We start from the raw sequence: 17725 nt of genomic DNA, 5'->3' as shown, positions 1-17725 counted from the left end.
ATGGATCGATCGAAAATTGAGGAATGATAGAGTTCGACAATCTACTGTCACATCTCGGCCGCCATCCGCTCTGTATTGAATGAATATCACAATTTACAACGATTAAATAGTTATCGAATGCATTACGATCTCACTATATTGGAAACGAAAATACATAGGATGCATTTCCCCCAGTAACTACGCATCCGTCATCGTTGCTAATATTCGCAAGTCTGGAATATGCAATCTGCTCTCAATTCAGATCGCCAGACATTACTACAGGGCGCTGGGTATCTTGTCGCTGAATTGACGGACTTCGATCAATGTCTGTTGTTGTAGCTTAAAATATACAACTGAGGTTATGCTGCAAAAGTTATATACTGTGCGCTACAGTGCGAAGTGTACACTATCAGATATACTGGTTACTGACCACGTTACGCGTACAACTTTGTCGAAAATAGCTCTACAATGCATGGTATTGACGTATTTCCATACCGTGAACGCCTAATGCGTACATGACAGTGTGAAAGAAAGATTTGTGCGAGTCGGTGCGATATCACATCGTACACAAACCACGAAGCTGTTACACAGTAAGATATCTGGAATGAGTTTACGCCACCGAAAATCTCCATCATTTGTCTCGGCGGCACCGCCTGGAAGCGACTTACAATCGACATGATAATGCTCGCAAAGCCGCGTATCAACAGACCATCTTTCAGCTGGCAGGATTTGACAAGTTTTCAAACGTCGGCTTTGTGAGATGTTCCCGCGAGCTAGCGGATATTGCGTACTCGCATTGCGATGAAGGTGTTTGCTGCCGCGATTTAATGTTTTGTTGACCGCCGACATACTTGACGCGTCCATTGTGAGCAGTCGCTTGCTCGCAGCATGCGCCTTTCTAAACCCGACAGGGGCGATTAGTGTCGCCGCGAAGTTCGTTGGTAGATATCATACTAATACTTGCTTCCATCGAAGCAGTAAGTTGTAACAAGAGCTTCTTGGAGGTACAGAACCTCAATATACTATTCAACGAGTTGATACCAACACCTCACACAATATTGCCTTTCACATTGCGTTTAAGTGCGTTCAAATTGAAACTTTTCGGTGGAAATATCCGAGCCAACGATGTCCCCCGTGGCTCAATGGTGCGTTAGGATTTCTACATCGGAACAGCGTATCGATTCTTACTCGTGTGGTTGGAAGCGCTGTTGTAAATTCGCCCGGAAATTCCTGTCGGAATGGACTAGCGCTCTTTGATAGCTTATGAATACTCGTGTAAAGTATTACATTGTGGCAAGGTTTGTGCAACCACGGTCGTGTTGCAACCGATTATTAGTGGATTAATTTTGTGAATCACAGCGAATGTTCGATACGGTCGCAAATCTTGTTGTCAGATATGCTGGTTCAACTGAATGCGTCGACCGTCTGTTTATGTTTACATAGCTGCATGCGATATAATCAGTGTGTTTCATTCATGCATTGCCCACTCAAGGCTCTAGCACCCAATGGCTCGCCCCTTAAACTGAAATAAGGACTTGCTGGGTGGCTCATCCCCAATGTCACTTCCGCTATATCTTGTGAAAATATGATTCCTCAAAGTATATTCTCGAATTCGGCTGATTGAAAAATCTAAAAAAACGATGCTTGAACACAATATAAGACAATTCTAAGGGAGGAAGACTGCTGCTCAATTTCGTCCTGGAAAAAAGGATAGGCTGGATACTGGATAGCAATTAGGAAACTAATCGAGGTCTTAACGCCGAAGTAATAGTGAAAAAGCCGCAAGGTATTCCAACGTAAAATAATAGTACTTCGAAACGATGATTTCCAATAAGCAAAGTGTATGATCGAGTCTAGTCAGTGTTTGCATTGAGAAAAGAATGGGAGCCGTGATTACCCTCAGCGATACAAAAGGTTTTACACTCGGCTGCGGTTAATTTGACGTCTATGGTAATACATTTGTTCCTAAGATGCCATGCTCTGTTTGTCTGGTTTCCTAGCTCAGCTTGAGGTTTCGTATCATGGGCGCCGTACTATTGCGGTCAGGAATATTAGTTATCCTGCGTGGACCGGGACATTACGTATAGGGGCCTAGCGAGTTCTGACATTGAAATCAATTGGCTCCCAAATAAATGCGGTAATTAATGCGGTATTTGCTGATACGTGTAAATTGTTGCTACAACGTTGCATTCGAATGGGCTTAGTAATCGGCTGTACTAATGTGCACAGACAATACGCGATCCAGTATTATATCGGATAACGCATGCGGTTAAGGAATCGTTAGTAGCACTGAAATTTTGCTGCCGGCATGCTCCAAATTGTACTTTGTATTACCAGCATATACACACGTGTATGTGTATATCATCTTGACAAAGAAAAGAGCTTTTGTTTACATAGGACAGGAATTACTTGAAGTTGTGCTCGCGCTATCTCGAATGCGACCCCGGCTTGACTGTATCTCATGCAGGATTGTTGTATTATTGTGGATGGTAGACCATGTCGAACAATCGTTGGCTAGTCTTGTGGCAAATTGATATTGTCCATTGCGACTTGAAAAGTCTTACATCGAAGGTACTGGCCCGGCGAGCGGCGATTATACAGTATTTTAGAGAGACGGCCGGAATTCCTTGGCATTTCTGCTATACAAGGTACTCATGGCGTCATGGTTCGGAAACCTCATCACGGCACTTACTATGCGTTGGCGAAATTTGTAGAATTCTTGTGCAATTTGTGCCGGGCTTTCGTATAATATCGTTTTGGAATCAATCAGATTAGACAACGAGACAGTAATTCTGGTTGTCTAATTGAAATTAATTACAGCGAAATGCCTGCAATGTAATTCTTATCTAATTTGTGAAATGTTTTTACGCTCTAATTTTAATTCTAATCTAATTTCTCGTTTTCCCGAAAATGTTACAGCAGAGGTGTATAGTGCGCAACTGCGCAACAAGACAAGCTCGGTCTACAGAGATTTGCCATGTCCAATACTCATACTTATATGAATGAATTTGGATTCGGTATGAAATGGACTTGATTCCATTTCCCAGTTTTCGTAAATTACAGTAATTCTAATTCTAATCAAATTTGAAAAAATGTAGCTTTAATTGTAGTTCTAATCTAATTTAAAAAATACTGTGTAGCTATCATTCTAATTGTAGTCTAATTTGAAGAAAAGTGGAGATCCCATTTTAATTCTAATCTAATTTGGAAACGCTGAAAATTTTGTAGTTGTCCATATGTCCCACTTTGATATTAACGGCTGTTATTAGCCGACGACTCCGTGTATTTTATCGGAGAATCAATCTAATCTTATGGTAGGCGTGTGGTAGTTAGGCAAAGTCGCTCTTGTGTGTTTGACATGTGTAGAATGCAGGCTGCTTTGTTGTTATTCGTCGATTTATGCATAATATGTATGTGGGGTGGACGCTTGATTTTATGTGGTTGTCTCGCGTGACCAATGGCTATACACGATATAGCAGTGCCGTCTGAGACTTGTGCGTTGATTGTGTACTGCTGGAACGAGTGGTTTTCAAATTTTCTTGTCATGAATCACCCGTTCGCTATCGAAATTACGGCAGAATCGTTCGCGCGCCGCTTTATCGCCGTCTTTCTGAACGCGAAGGCGCGAAGGCCTTCAAGTGTATGTATAACTGGGAAGAACGAAAAGCGATGGAAACTGTCTCGCCTTGTTCAAATACAACAGCTGACCGGTTTGCGGAATTTGTGGGCTCTGTCTCGATCGGCTGTAAATCGTCGCTTGCTCCCGCCCCGCCTCTAATTTCGGATTGCAAAATTCAACGAAATCATTCGCTGTAAGTAGAACTGCGCAAAATAGGGTACCCGAGAATTCTCATAATGACGTCACAGCCGCAAAACAGAGTTGACGAGTTCAAATATGTACCTTTTGTCTTTCATGCAATCACAAATGAGTAAATAAGGCGAGCTATTTGTCAACCCCGTGGTATGGTTCTCTGTGAAAATACTGCATGCGGCCTATTGCGTGAAATAGGTGTGCTCAAAATCCATAAACTGGCATTGAAAATGTGTTCGAATCGTTTTTTGGATCGTTCTCCCATAGCTGTTTACTAGTTTTTATGTTTTATCCTTTGATGGTATGTGATGCTTCTGTAGTCGACACGGATCGTCAATTTCGTTGTACTGCGTTACAGCGTTAGGTTTGAATAAGAATAATAATCTTGAGATTTAACATTGATTTCATGATTGGAATTTGCGACGCGGCGATGCCCGCTGCAAGCAGGAAAAAAGTATTAGTGTTGTCCGGAAAAAATAGAAGTATCTCGTTACTGACCACTTCTTATATTTTACTGTAGAATGGGTGTTTCGACAAAAACATCTCGGCAATCTTCCCGCAACATTTCTCTAATTAGCTTCGAGACCTATTTTTGGACAGCGTGTAGCTCGCACGACTTCGATTTTTACCAGAAATATGGCGACTGCGAAAAATGGAGACTGTGAAAAGTCTTTCACTGTCCCGTGGCGTCTTGACCAAGTTTCTGTGGCAGCCTCTGTAACTTTAACTACGATTAACACTAACATGCGTGTTGCTGCATGCGAGCGCGACATAATCCCTTCATTGGAGATAAGTCGAGCGCGACTCTTAATCTCCGCGCGGCTGATAACATCAGGGCTTTTGCGTGTAACGAGGTCAGTAGTGAGCTGTCGCGGCTGTATGGCGATCGATTGCCTTTTTTTCGCGAACCTCAGTGTCGCTGTGTATTAAAATCAATCTCAATTGATGCTCGTTATCACCACCTTATGCTTGCGATTGAGCTATTCCCGTGATGTTGTTCGAGGTCCGTTGCTTGAAATGTTCAGACTGGTACAGTGGTACATTGTAACAGACTCGGACAACAACTAATAATTCTAGTTGTCAAATTACAGTAATCGGAGCGAAATGCCGGTAATTTATTAAATTTCAAAGTTTTGCTAATTCAGTAATTCTAATTCTAATTTAATTCGGAAAAGCTAAATATATTTAGGTGTTCAACTGTGCATTGTAGCGTATCGTGAATTATCATCACTGTTTCAAGTTGCATAGTTCCATGCGTTGGTGTGTTTGGTTTGAATTCCGTTTCGTTTTCGATTTGGCTAGAAAGCTGACTTGTAACCGCGGTCACCACGCTTAGTTATATTGACTTTTTCAAACTAACTGACACAATCTATATAGTTGTGATCGCATTGACCACACATAGTTACGCCTGCCCTGTTGGAATATCAACGCTGCTAAGGCTTGATTCGTTCTTAGGTGCGAAATTAGCCTACATCATGTCGCTAAATCATATCGGTAATTCTCTAGTCTGAATGCTAGTGTTGTGTGGGTCTTGTTCTGCTGGGTGACCGCGATTGACGTGTGCAATACGCGGTTTGCTGCTAGATATCATGCGACTCACTCGCTGTGACGTCATAAGAAGTATGAATGAGGTCGAAATATGTACCTTCTATGAGATCACGAGTAATATAAGGGCCGTTCTACATCACGTTAAAGGTGATTTGGTATTAGACCCGGCCTATTTCATGCGCTTTGTGACAATGTTGTCGTTGTGGGATGATCACGATTTCACAGATATGTCATTTCCATTCACGTACAACGTCGTACATAGCTTTGCGCTGGATGCTTGTACGCTGTGACACGACTAGTCGCGATTTCAAGGCGGGAGAACAGCATCGAAAATGTTATTCTCGTTGATATGTCAACTCTCAAGTGGTAACGGGCGTATAACTTGACTGCTAGAAAAAAATCATCTTACGCTGCTGGACCCGAATCATTGCAATCGACACTTGATACGGATTCGGCTACCGGTACTCTAATCATTGTATCCCGCCCTATCAATAAGCTGAGTCTGTGAGAGACTCCCTTCACCACTATTTATATCGGCGTAAAGCTAATGCGGAAACTGATGTTGCTGCACCGCGAGACGCTGGCAATGTACATGTACACAAACGCTAATTGGTCGATGGCCGCGTTTGGCGGTCTTCACCTTCGCGCCATCTGCATCGCATTAATAAGTAATGGGTGCGAGTCGCAGTGAAATGTAAGCTTTGAAACGCCATTCCTTGGTTCTCATCGCGATATAATTTATTGCGTATTTGGTCTGTCGGTGTCTGTGCGCACGCAACCTCGAAATAACTGGTCAATATTGCGATTTTAGTTTGAAATTACGTGTCTAGTCATTACGGCAGGCTTTGATACTGAATTGGATCGTCACCTGTTAGAATTCCATTATCACACGAGTCGAATCCAGGACGCGTTGTCTGCCTGTGTTTGCGCTCTTGGGCGTCGTTTCTGTTCGTGTAAGACTGCGTGTCGCTTGCGGTGAACGAACCTTCGCTAATGCCCCGTATTATATTTTCTGGACCTCAAAACCTAATCGAACCGATGTTTTGGTTATAATTGTCTCTGATACGACGGAATATTGAATGTCTGTAAGCGCATGAAATTGCGATATCAATCTATATAATCTGTGTGTTTGATCAAGGGGTCACATTTTACGATTATGCATATATCGAAAGGAAACACTATGCCATACCTTGTTACACGTTGTAATGCTCAGATGTGAAATGGTGTCCAAATTATCGTTTTAAATTTCAAGGTACAGCGTAATAGCATACAATGGCCAATTCGTCGACAGGTAGTATCCGTAAGATCGTACTGTTCGTAGGTGTAGCCAGGCTGAAAATTTGGCGTAGACCAAGTTTTATAAATAATGACGAACGCCACGAATAACCATTGTGACGTGACGAAATTGAATTGCGTCATGATTCAAAAGACGCAAGTCGAGAATTTGAAGTGGGCAGCGGCTACGCCACTGTATCTGGCGTGGTATGAGGCGATGACCTCGCAGCAGGTTGCAGATAATTGCTGTGTCTACAGTGGGGTGTCTTTGCAGCTTCATGTAGCGCGGCTCCCGAAAGGATCATCAGCAAGCGAATATGTCTGACATCCGTGATTTCGCGTCCTCTCGATTAACTGTTGTTTGTTGCGCTGGCACACCACAATGTGTGTCAAGCAGGTGGTCATTCTGGTCAAGTATTGACCGTTGGTACTGAGTAAAACGAGAAGTGACTTAAATTTCTGTTCAAGTAGAAGTAGAACGATTTCCAAGTAAGCAAAAAGGTACGTTTTGTTGTACTGGCTTCAGTAATCGAACATGTAATCCCGAAATAAACCGCTTCAGACGCCTATAAATAGATCGTAGCGGTTCGCGGTTCAGCTGCGCTACCCGTAATTCACGTGTGCCGCTTTCACGGCCATGATTTTGATCTTACATATATCTCGGAAGCAATCTGACGTCTCATTTTCGTGTCGCGAGCAACATGCAGGAAATGCCTTGCCATAACGCAGTCGCTGTTCGTTCATGTTCACTCGGGTACGTACGGCCGTACAGCCCGAGGCAGTAGCGAGCGTAACTTTTGTCAGCGTACATTTCGTTAAACACACTACACCACGCTAGGCGATTTGTAGTCTAATAACTGTGACGCCCTTTATAATATTGTCATAGTATAGAATTGAAATTTTTATGATTCGCGAATTCGCGTACATTTGAATTTTTCCGGGTTGAATGTTGATTGTTCACACGCTTGTGTGCTTAGTATGTTAATTACTTGTGCCGTGCGTGATTATAACACATGAACATTGAACATTGAACATTGGTTGGTGAATTACGCTTGATTGCTGGCGCCACATATATTTCTGGGAATACTGGTGAAGGCGCTGCGAGAAAGTGGAATATATTCGGTCTTGGCGATTTGCATCAATAGCTAATTCGAGGACTTCTTTCTTTTTCGTCGTGCGGTTTGTAGTGTTTTTGCTGAGTGGTCACGTTCCGTTTCGGGTGGTGTATTTCCGTTGTGGTATATCTGATCGCCGAGTAGATCGATATCTTGAGAACTTGATTTTTGACCGGTTATCCGACCAGGGTGTGGATTATGGGTGTTTGCGAAACCTAATGGTGAATTGAAAATACTAAACAGGCTCATCTCATCTTTACCGCGAGATCGGAGTAGAAAGCCGTGCTGTGCACGAAACTAATTTTACGCGGTGAGACATCCACTATTACTAACCAGTTAGCGATATCGATTTGATATGTTCTTAGCGAAGCGAACATGAATTTCTCTAATATCTCCGATTACCGAATTTCCGTCGGCAATAATTGCATACTGCTGTTGAGTAGAAGTAGACAAAAATCATAACCACTCGAACAATTAGTTCAAGTATTCAGAACGTACTCTGGTACTTCGAAAATGTAAAAGTTATTCGCTTCTACTGGCCAGTGACCTTCTCAGGAAGTATCCTATAGAGTTGTGATATTTTCGCAGTAAAAGCCGCCCACTGAATAGATTCGATTTGATTCGCCGGTTCTAAATTGGTAACTACTTTCGATGTTCCCGCTTCCTTGACCGAGCTCGCGACTAGAACCAGTTTCAAGGGCGACATCTTTTCAGCGTTTCTATAAACGCTTTGTTCAAGTCTTCTACACGTTTTATCGCACGGAAGACACGATTCGGAAGCTGGCGCTGCGGAGTCCAGTTTATGCCATCGTGCGTTTGACGCAATAACCTCCACGAAATCGTGTTTTTCCGTCTCATTCCCAACGGCATAGGCGCCGAACGCTAATTTTCCTTAGGCATGCGAGTTCGATGACGTCACAAAGGAATGACGTCATGATCCGACGGAATTGATAATTAGGGATAATATAGCATCAATTCATGAGAGTTAAGTGCCTGCATAAATGCCGATTATGCAATATCTTCGTGTTAACGAACTTGCGCGTATGATAAGCTTGTCAACGAGTCCGGAAGTGCTGTCAATTAGCGAGTTCCTGATCGCTAGCGAGCAATTAAATACGCCGCTTATCAACGCGTATTACGTAACCTCGGCGACGATTTGCGCAAGACAAAATGTCAGAGTTGTTATGAAATCTGTTCTATAATGGCACGGACTTCAGGTTGTTCAAACCTTTCTCGTCTTTTACAACTCAAGCCTTGACAGTTGACACACATCTTCTGGTGGTTATGTTTAGGTATTAGCGGAATTCACTTACGCATGCACGGCGCACTCACAATCGCACCTGTCTGCGGACATTCGATGTTATTCAGGTCAGCGATGTCGCTCTTTAATTACAATCGCTAACCAACAAACACCTAACGGCATTGTCACCAAGCCATCGAGAGATTGGAACTAACGCATGGTAGGCTCGAGAGATGGGAGCCAACGCATGCTCGGCTCTAGACGTGATAGTTGGCCAGCGATGATATCTTTCGTACCAGGCCTGTTGCAGATGCGATTGTGTAGGCATTCAGGCAAGCGATAATATCGTGCGCGCCAATGCAGATGCGATAGTGCAGGCAGCGATGGCACCGGGCCTACTGCTGATTTCATGCTCAAGCAAGTGAAACTAGGCTTGTCGGAGACACGATAAAGCAGGCAAGCGTCCCAAACGATGATTGCCGAGCGCACGGCAATCAATGACACAATTTCGCGATCATCTCAGCGGGAGATCGCGTCGCGTTACATTGTGCAGAATGTGCAGTTGTGCACAGACAAATCTCGTTAATTGGCAACGCGCTTGTAGCTAATTGGCCGCGCGCAACGGGTTACCTCACTCACATAAGCGGTAGCAGGTAATGTCGTAAACGGAAATACATTACGATTCGTTCTAAATAACACAATCGGGGTTTATGCCGATTCATGCCAAACCGAATTCTAGGCATGCCGCATGCCTAAAAAAATGTCTAGGCATGCCTGGCATGCCTTGCATGCCCAGGTTCGGCGCCTATGCCCAACGGTATAAAGCTGCTTATCGCCTCCATATCCAATCTTTATCGCCAAGATTTACGATAAACGGCCGGGCCTGTTGGCCTAGTTTGATTTCCAAGAAAAGCCTGTTTGAGGTTACGCGTCCTGACAACCAGCTATTAGCAAACAACTTTGCGTACTACGCACCTACACGCCGCATTTAGCTAGATACAGCGTGTTCCTGTATTTATGTATATCGTATTTCTGGATTTGAGCTCTCTATATCCGGCGATGCAAAACTATGCGGCGCGGGTGTATTTATAGCTCATGACAACGCGCCTCAGCAATCAGCATTTCTGGGTCAATATTGGCGCGATTGCGGATACGTGCGCGTTAGAATAGCGTGTGTTTTTCACGAACATTGATGGAATTACAGCGACTACACGCCAATTAAGTTTATCCTTCCATTTTTGATGTGACTATCATCGCCCAATATAATGTAGCGGCGGTTGGGAGAATATCACTCGGAATATTCAGTAAGACGCAGCCCGCTTCTTGGCAAACAAAGCATCATCAGTATTCGTCGCTCCGCGTTGTTGTGTTTTTGATTATATTTGGAGCGATCGCATTAAATTAGACATGCGACATCGTTAAGAAATGGTCGCCGGTTTATGTAAGCTTCAGGAAACCTCTCTCTTAAGGCCAGACAATTGCATGCCCGTGCTATCAGAATACTTCCTTGAGCTCGCTAGCTTTTTCCGGTAACGTTTTCGATCGATTGTGACGTTTGCGACTCGAATTGTTTCGCAACCACTAGCCCTAGTCACTCGCACTGCGTGCGTTGCAAATTGCAATGCGCCCCTGTTATAGTCGCTGCAGTTTTGAACAATGATGTTGGCGATAGATTCTGAGAACCTTTTTTACAAGGTTAAAATATTCGATGGAAAACCGTTTGCATGATCCTGAAAGCAATTTACTCTTAGTTCACGGGACTGGCTCCTTGATAATTGCTAATTGCTATCTCGTTGTTGACATGGTCTGTCTTCTGCCGCAAAATTTACGTTGAAAAGCCTAAAGCTTGGGATGAGCAATATAGCTGACTTGAAAATGAGGACGGTCTGAGACGCGATAATGCATCTCCCGTTGACAGACAATCGAATAAACAACCAGTATATTGTGCTTTTGTCGGGTAACACCTCAGTTCATTCACCACCAGTCTTTGTTTTATTTCCTTTTACATCTCAGTTAGCTGCCAAGGTACAGAAAGCACCAAAATCAGCATTCTTCGATTGACAGAGATATTCATATTGAAATAAACCTAAATATTTGGTGAAACAATGTTGGTATACAAATACAATGTTCTTTCCAATTTTTTATTAGCTTGAGAAGATTACCACTGACGAGTGTCAGCCGAAAAGATTAGGGTTTATTTCAATACATTATTCAATTCCATGCCAGTGTGCACAGCCCAAGACACTACTGTAAAAATGCATAACGATCGAATTCCTATGTAGTCGCTGTTGATTTTTTTTGCCACGAAACTGATGAAATATCAGCCGGTCAGCAAATTTCTCTTCAATTCCACGCTGGGAAGTTTTCCCCTTGCGTGCCTGCGATGATGATTCACGCTCTGTGAGTTAGGGCGAAAATCTCGCCGAGTGCACCAGTCGCTTTGCTTGTGAGTCAACGGCAACTTCGACGGCTAGGCTGGCTAGTGTCACCGATTCCTAGCCTCGTAGCGAAACTCGACTCTAGTGTATGTGTGCTTCTGTCTTGAATATGGACAATTACTTCCTATCGCTTCAATGATAATGTGGCGAGTGTGTGATTCACAGCTAAAGCCAACATATATCTGTTTTCATAAAGTCTGGTCAACACTGTGTCTGGCAAATAGCAGATGCTTAAATTACCCAAGTTCAAACTCGCGCCTAATCACCAATCCATTCAACGCGAACATAAGTTCACCCTCTTCTAGGGTAATTATTCCCATAAGTTTTAGGGATCTCATCGACTGCACTTTCGTAGTAGAAATACGGCGTTCTGCGCAATTATGTGATCGCATTGTTCTGCCAGTAAGCCTGCACGTGTCGTATAGTTTATCCACAAACACTTCCCAGAATAGAACTGCAGCGACGGGGCGCGAACAATTTCGCTGAATCGGCTCAGTGCGAGCTAACTAATCAAGCAAAGCGAATCAGTGGCTTGTGTGATCTGACAATCAACCAAATTCTCCAATACGTCGCTTGGTTAGCCGTTATCGATCAGGCCGATGTTCGATCGATATTTTTGCTGTGTAGGAAATGAATAATGTCGGATGTCATGATCGCGAACGAAAAATGGATACGTTTACATGGTGTCTAAGCTATGTCGCCTAGCCAGCCGCTACTTGCTGACTTTTGACACGCTGTATATGCTGTTTTACGGCTTTACATTGGTATTTCCTAATCTGCAGAGTAAATAGGCGGCAAAATGTTTCCGTGACTGAGTGAAACTACCGCTGTGTGTATTTTTATGACCACATTGAAAGCGTATAATACGTCCGATAAGTCAGTAAATCTGTTCCAGATCAGGTACTTGATTAGCATTGTAGTGAGCGGTAAAACGCGGTGTAAATAATTGCTACATGACGATATGGGTTTTGGAGGGATAGGGTGGTTTTCGGCCATGATCCTATAAAGGCAACGTTATTTACGACGGAAATATTTCAGGACTGTCACGATGTGCTAAAATGAATATTTTCCAGGGCCTACCCCTCGAATCTCAAGAAGATTCTCTTACCTCCTTAGCAAATTTTGGGTAGCGTCGAGAATAGCATAACTGACTGTGGTTTTAATTAGAGTCTGACGGATATCAGAATTTGGAGCCGACAGAACATATTTTCCGAAATTCTTAACTGATATAAAAATATCGCATATTTAAACTAGAACCATATAAACTTCACTTGTGCGCAATAAAACTCCTGAGTATGTGACTAGGCATTGTTTTTCAGCAATTGCATCAGGCCTATGGTCCGCTTACATCGATCCAACATAAGTTACAGACTTCCATCTGACACCAGAATAAGCCTCCAATGACCAATTAGTCCAGTGTGTAGGCCTGCTGGTGTGACGTCACCGACACTCTGTGTTTCAAACCAATAAAGCGCCCGAATCCATGCGACATACATACGTCGTTTTGCGGTAATTTTATGTATTCGAAAGGCTAACAGGCACAGGTTGCATCAATACTTTTAGATATATTGTGACCTACTGTTGTGTGAATGATCTGAGTTAGACACGCTATAGTGACTTATGATCGATCGAGGCATTTCGAAGCAAGCCTGGGCCTGTTTTAGCCGTAGCAAACAAGGTTGTCCGTTGCTGGCGATTCAGTCCTGGGATATCGCGATATATCTATTCGCGAAAATCTATTAGCTTATGTGATGCAATAGCGTCAACCTCGTTGAGTAACCCGGTATTGTTAGTGATATGACCGGGTACCTGTTAATGGTATCGGTCATTCTGTACAATTCCGGATGTTGATACGAGGTTCGCAGATCTCTTTATCAAGGCAAGGCATTTTGTATTCAGAACACTGTTCTTGATAACTGGATAATACATCGATACTAGTTTTCAGTCATTCAAATTCCTATACTATCACCTTGACTGACAGTACGGCCGAATAGATAACGAAAAATACGCAATTCTTGTAATCCTTAATCTTTGGCTTGGGCAATAGCCGTTAGTCACTGTACGACGTACGTACTAGTGTACGTGGAGTGTTCCACTCAGCTTTTTCGCAGTCTGCGCTATCTCGTACGCTCGACTCCCCGCCAATTATTATGCTATTGTCTGCGTTTCGAATGGCTGTGCCTTCCTCGGAACCGAGTCGATTTGGTTCTTGGAATCCGCCTTTGTATGAGAATTTCGGAAATTGTTGACTGGCTAGGGTTCTGAGCTAGATAAAAGAATGCGCTGCCTGGCAGCTGTGAATAGATTGAACTCGTTTTCCTATGTCACGGCTCGAATTTGGTTTCGAGCCTTTGGGCTGCTGTCGTGCTGTATATCGTGATCCGTGCCGAACTCTTAGCAGCCATGAATCTAATGAATATACGGAAATATTCAATCAAGATACCATCCCGGGGAATCCAAGTTTTCCGCATTTCTCGTGGTATTGGTAACTAGCAACAGCAGTATCATTGTTTTTGGTATCGATTTCTTACAGACTGGCGTATCTTACGTTGGTAACTCGCAATTGCCGACATTGCGTCTCCACCTTATCTTTTGCGGTAGGAATTGGTTGCAAATCACAGGAAACATTACTCCCTGCTACCGATGGAAATAAATCGCGCGATTCGTAAGGTCTATTCCGTTCAAGGTTTGACACTGTCACGCTGTCTAGTTTAGTCAAGTGACTGCATGACAATTTTGACTTACCAACAAATGCGGAGAATGAGCCGCAAACTAATTTACCTCTCGTTATGCTAGCGCTGTACAAGAGGCCATCGGCAGTTGAATTCGCCAGGCTCATGAATTATTTTGTCGGCCTGTAGCACCGATTTTCCCTGAATTGCAAATCGTAGCTAAAGGTTGAATACGTTTTGCTCATAATACGCTGTGCTATTTCAATGTTTGACGTCCCAGCGTACATTCTCTCTCGTGTGCGCTTATTAAATGTGTATGTGTGCGCTTATTAAATATGACTCTATCTTCCCTTGAATTTTATAGCAAACCATGTATGTAATGTTTGCCGAGTACACGTTTTATGAGCCAAGCCTGTGGGACTACAAAATCTTCACAGCCAACATGAAATGAATAACACTGATACCAGGACAGCAATAAACTGTGAGAAATTCCACATAGTCCTCCACTGATACATCCCTGACTTCACACAACACTCCGTTCACACAACACTCCGTTAACTCAAAGCGGAGAAAATTTATTTATGAAACTCTTCTCCAAGTATGGAATAACAACCAAACTCATTTCTTGCAGGGGGAGAGACAACTCTAAAGGACGAGATATGAACCCGACTTTAGAAGACTTACGCAAGGTTGGTACTAAAATGACAATAGTGATAGTAGAATATCAATTTTCTAGGTTATATAACGAAGACAAAATAAACAGTAAGAAATAGAGAAAATGGGTAACAGCACTAATGATTATAGTACCTGTGAATGAGGTGTTGTCTTTTTTTATCGGCATAGTAACGGCGTTCGAGCAATGCTACTAGTAGGGCAACTTTCAAATGTCGGGCAGTCTTAGGTAATATAGTGCGGCTTGTTATAGCGAGCTGTGAACTTTACGAATAAAAAAACAGCTCCCCGCCAATTGTGCTTGCACACTGCACAGTTTCGTAAATAACTTGACTCGATTGCAAGTAATCTATTCGCCTACTCCTTTGTAGAAATAATACGCGGCAGCGGAACATACTGTGATAAGCACGGCACCTCCTACGAAGTAGGGTAACCAGGCATGGCGCTTGTTCCTTTTTTCAGAGTCCTTCATTTTCTGTTTGATTTCTGTGACGTGGTTTTTCAACGCTTCCTGCCTATCAGAGGCCTTGCGTTTCCTGAGATTCGCATCCGTGTTATTATTAGACTCGGGCAACGATTCTTTACGTGGTGGTGGGGGCGGGGGCGGTAAAGGGGGTAAATCGTCAAGCCTATCGTGGATATTATCGGCGGGAGCGATGGGGTCTTGACGGCCTTTTTTTTCGTCGTGCATGTCTTCATGTTGGGACTTGTCTTGAGCCCGCCTCTTTCTTGTGTTTTCCTCGTCGTGATGGTTGTTTTTTCCGTTTTCCTGTGGATTTTCTTCATCTTGATTATCGTCACTGCTTGACCCGTAATCGGATCCAGAATCTTCACGTTCTTCGCTGCTGACAACGTCAGGAGTATCGTCTGTCATACCTCGAGCACCTTCGGCGATGGCACAGTAACTGAACCGCAACTGGTCCACAGTCTGTATCAACCCCATTCTCTGCCTGCGCAATCTCAGCAACGTGTCTTTGACTTCGAAATCAATGTCTTTTTCGATGAAAATCAAACACAAATCCACCAATACGAAAGTGCCGGATCTACCGATACCCGCGCTGCAGTGGATTACGGCAGGGCCAACGCTGCTCTTGAGTACATCTCGATCTCTGACACAGTTTAGAAAGTTTAAGAAAGCGGCCGGAGATTCAGGCACGCCGAAATCAGGCCAGGCAGTGTAATGAAACTGTATGATTTCGCGTGTTTCGCCGGTAATATCGTTTCTGAGGTCTAGATAACGGACAGTGAAATTTGAATACACTTGCTGGTTCTTATTTGCGATTGTAAAGCCGGTGTCGGTGAATTGTAGAGGTTCGGTACCCAACGGGTAATACTGACTGCATTTCAAAGTGCCTTTTTCGATGATCTTGTTCAACATCACTACGGCCGCGGATTTTTGTTCCCACACCATTTGCCAAAAATGTCCAGAGGTTTGATTCAAAGGTCCTTGCGTGAGAATATACTTGCGATCAGCTTTCGGCATGTCGATTAAAGATGCATTGATGTAATCGTTCTCCCCTGTCAGTAACTTTACGCGGTTGTGGTCGAAGGGACTGACGTCGCGGTAACGATTCCTGGGCTTGTTGTCCGGTTGTTTTGCGGCGGAGTGGGACAGGTCGTATGCAGCGGCTGTTAGCTTGATTTCGCGGAAGTGCCTGTCCCAACCCATTGTCGTGTCCAGCTCCTTTATAATGCTATCCATGTTTTTCGTCATGATGCAGGTAACAGGTAAGGATCAACGCTGTGATTTGCACAAAGAAGGCACGGTTGTTAATGTGCAATTTTTGATTCTCTACTAGTTGCTGACGATAACCCTGAAGAGTGTATTCAGTTGTATATTGAAGTTCTGTAGCTCGGGGATTCTCTACAAATTATTTGTGGACACATCATCAACACCTAGTTATCGTGTTACAGTATTTTAGAACGTTTTTCGACGGCATCATGCAATCTACGAGCAGGAAAATCTGTTTCTGAGCGACTGTGCAAATTTCCATACTCGGGGTGAGATGTAACGCTGAACCTAATACAGCATTGGCATATTTTTCGCAATGATGTAGGTAGCAGTAGGAATCAATACTGAAATTCACGCATGCAAGAGATATATCAATGCTACCCAGTTATTTAACTGTAATTTACACGAGGGAATCAATACTACCTCTAGTTGTTATATGAAGTCAAAACGCTTGGCATCTAGCGGGAAAATCTCATTGTACGCGCCAAGCAGTAGATAAAACTGCTACTATGCAAATTTCCTTACTGACAAGAGAAAGAGATTCATTCCACCGCAGCACAGCACTGAAACAGCTAAACCTTAGTTAACGCAGCGTGCACTTTCCTACACTCACTCACTGTGAACACTCACGCCAGCTAAATACACTCGGCGCTATTGTTTCAGCTGCGGCTGTGAATCGCATCATGGCCGCCTATTGAATACTCATATTTCGCCGAGAACAGAAATGATCGCGATCGCTGCGGCCGTCAGCCATCATATCTCAGACAACTGGTGACGTCAGACGATTTGATTCCTTTCTCTTCAACCGGGCGCGTTTGCCTTTTTCGCGCGTTTCTCTCTCTCTCTCTCTCTCGGGTAGCGGATCTCTCGCGCCGTATAGCGGCGGAGTTGAACGATTTGCGTTTATTCTGATTTCTACAGGCTTGGCGGTGTGCGACTGTACAAAATTCACTGCATCTCAGATTGCAATCATTATTCGGTTGATTCCAGACGCGGGCAACTAGATAATTCTCGTCTGGTTGTCTTATTAGACTAATTCAAGGAAATGTCGGTAATCTAATTCGTGAAATATTACTCATTTTAATTCAACTTGAATTTCCTGAAAATGCCACAGGAGAACTGTAATAGTGCGAAACGAACCAAGCTTGGCATACAGACATTTGCTAGTCTCGTGCTTATGAGGATGAGCTTGCTTAATTTTTGTTGCATTTCTTCTGCAAATTAAATAATTCCAATTATAATC

At 43.4% G+C, this 17725-nt stretch overlaps 2 protein-coding genes across 4 annotated transcripts in view; one reads left to right on the top strand and one right to left on the bottom strand.

Moving 5' to 3' along the window:
* LOC145455928 (uncharacterized) overlaps positions 1–17725 on the top strand; it is a 54326-nt gene that overhangs the window by 22864 nt on the left and 13737 nt on the right. For 2 of the 3 annotated variants that reach the window (XM_080333961.1, XM_080333962.1), the window contains exon 2: positions 14710–14767. In XM_080333961.1, coding sequence (XP_080190087.1) covers positions 14710–14767 — 58 coding nt within the window. Of the gene's footprint in view, positions 1–3202; positions 14560–14709; positions 14768–17725 lie in introns of those variants that run through there. The other variant, XM_080333963.1, reaches the window with a different exon arrangement.
* Positions 14638–17346, bottom strand: LOC145455929 (tyrosine-protein phosphatase non-receptor type 2-like). The gene has a single exon (XM_080333964.1). It carries the CDS (start codon positions 16462–16464, stop codon positions 15100–15102), a length of 1365 nt encoding a protein of 454 aa, XP_080190090.1. The 5' UTR covers positions 16465–17346; the 3' UTR covers positions 14638–15099.

Source organism: Botryllus schlosseri, chromosome 14 (assembly GCF_051294905.1).
Source record: "Botryllus schlosseri isolate E-star chromosome 14, Bs_hap1, whole genome shotgun sequence".
Taxonomy (NCBI): Eukaryota; Metazoa; Chordata; class Ascidiacea; order Stolidobranchia; family Styelidae; genus Botryllus; species Botryllus schlosseri.
This window is presented reverse-complemented; position numbering and strand designations above follow the sequence as displayed.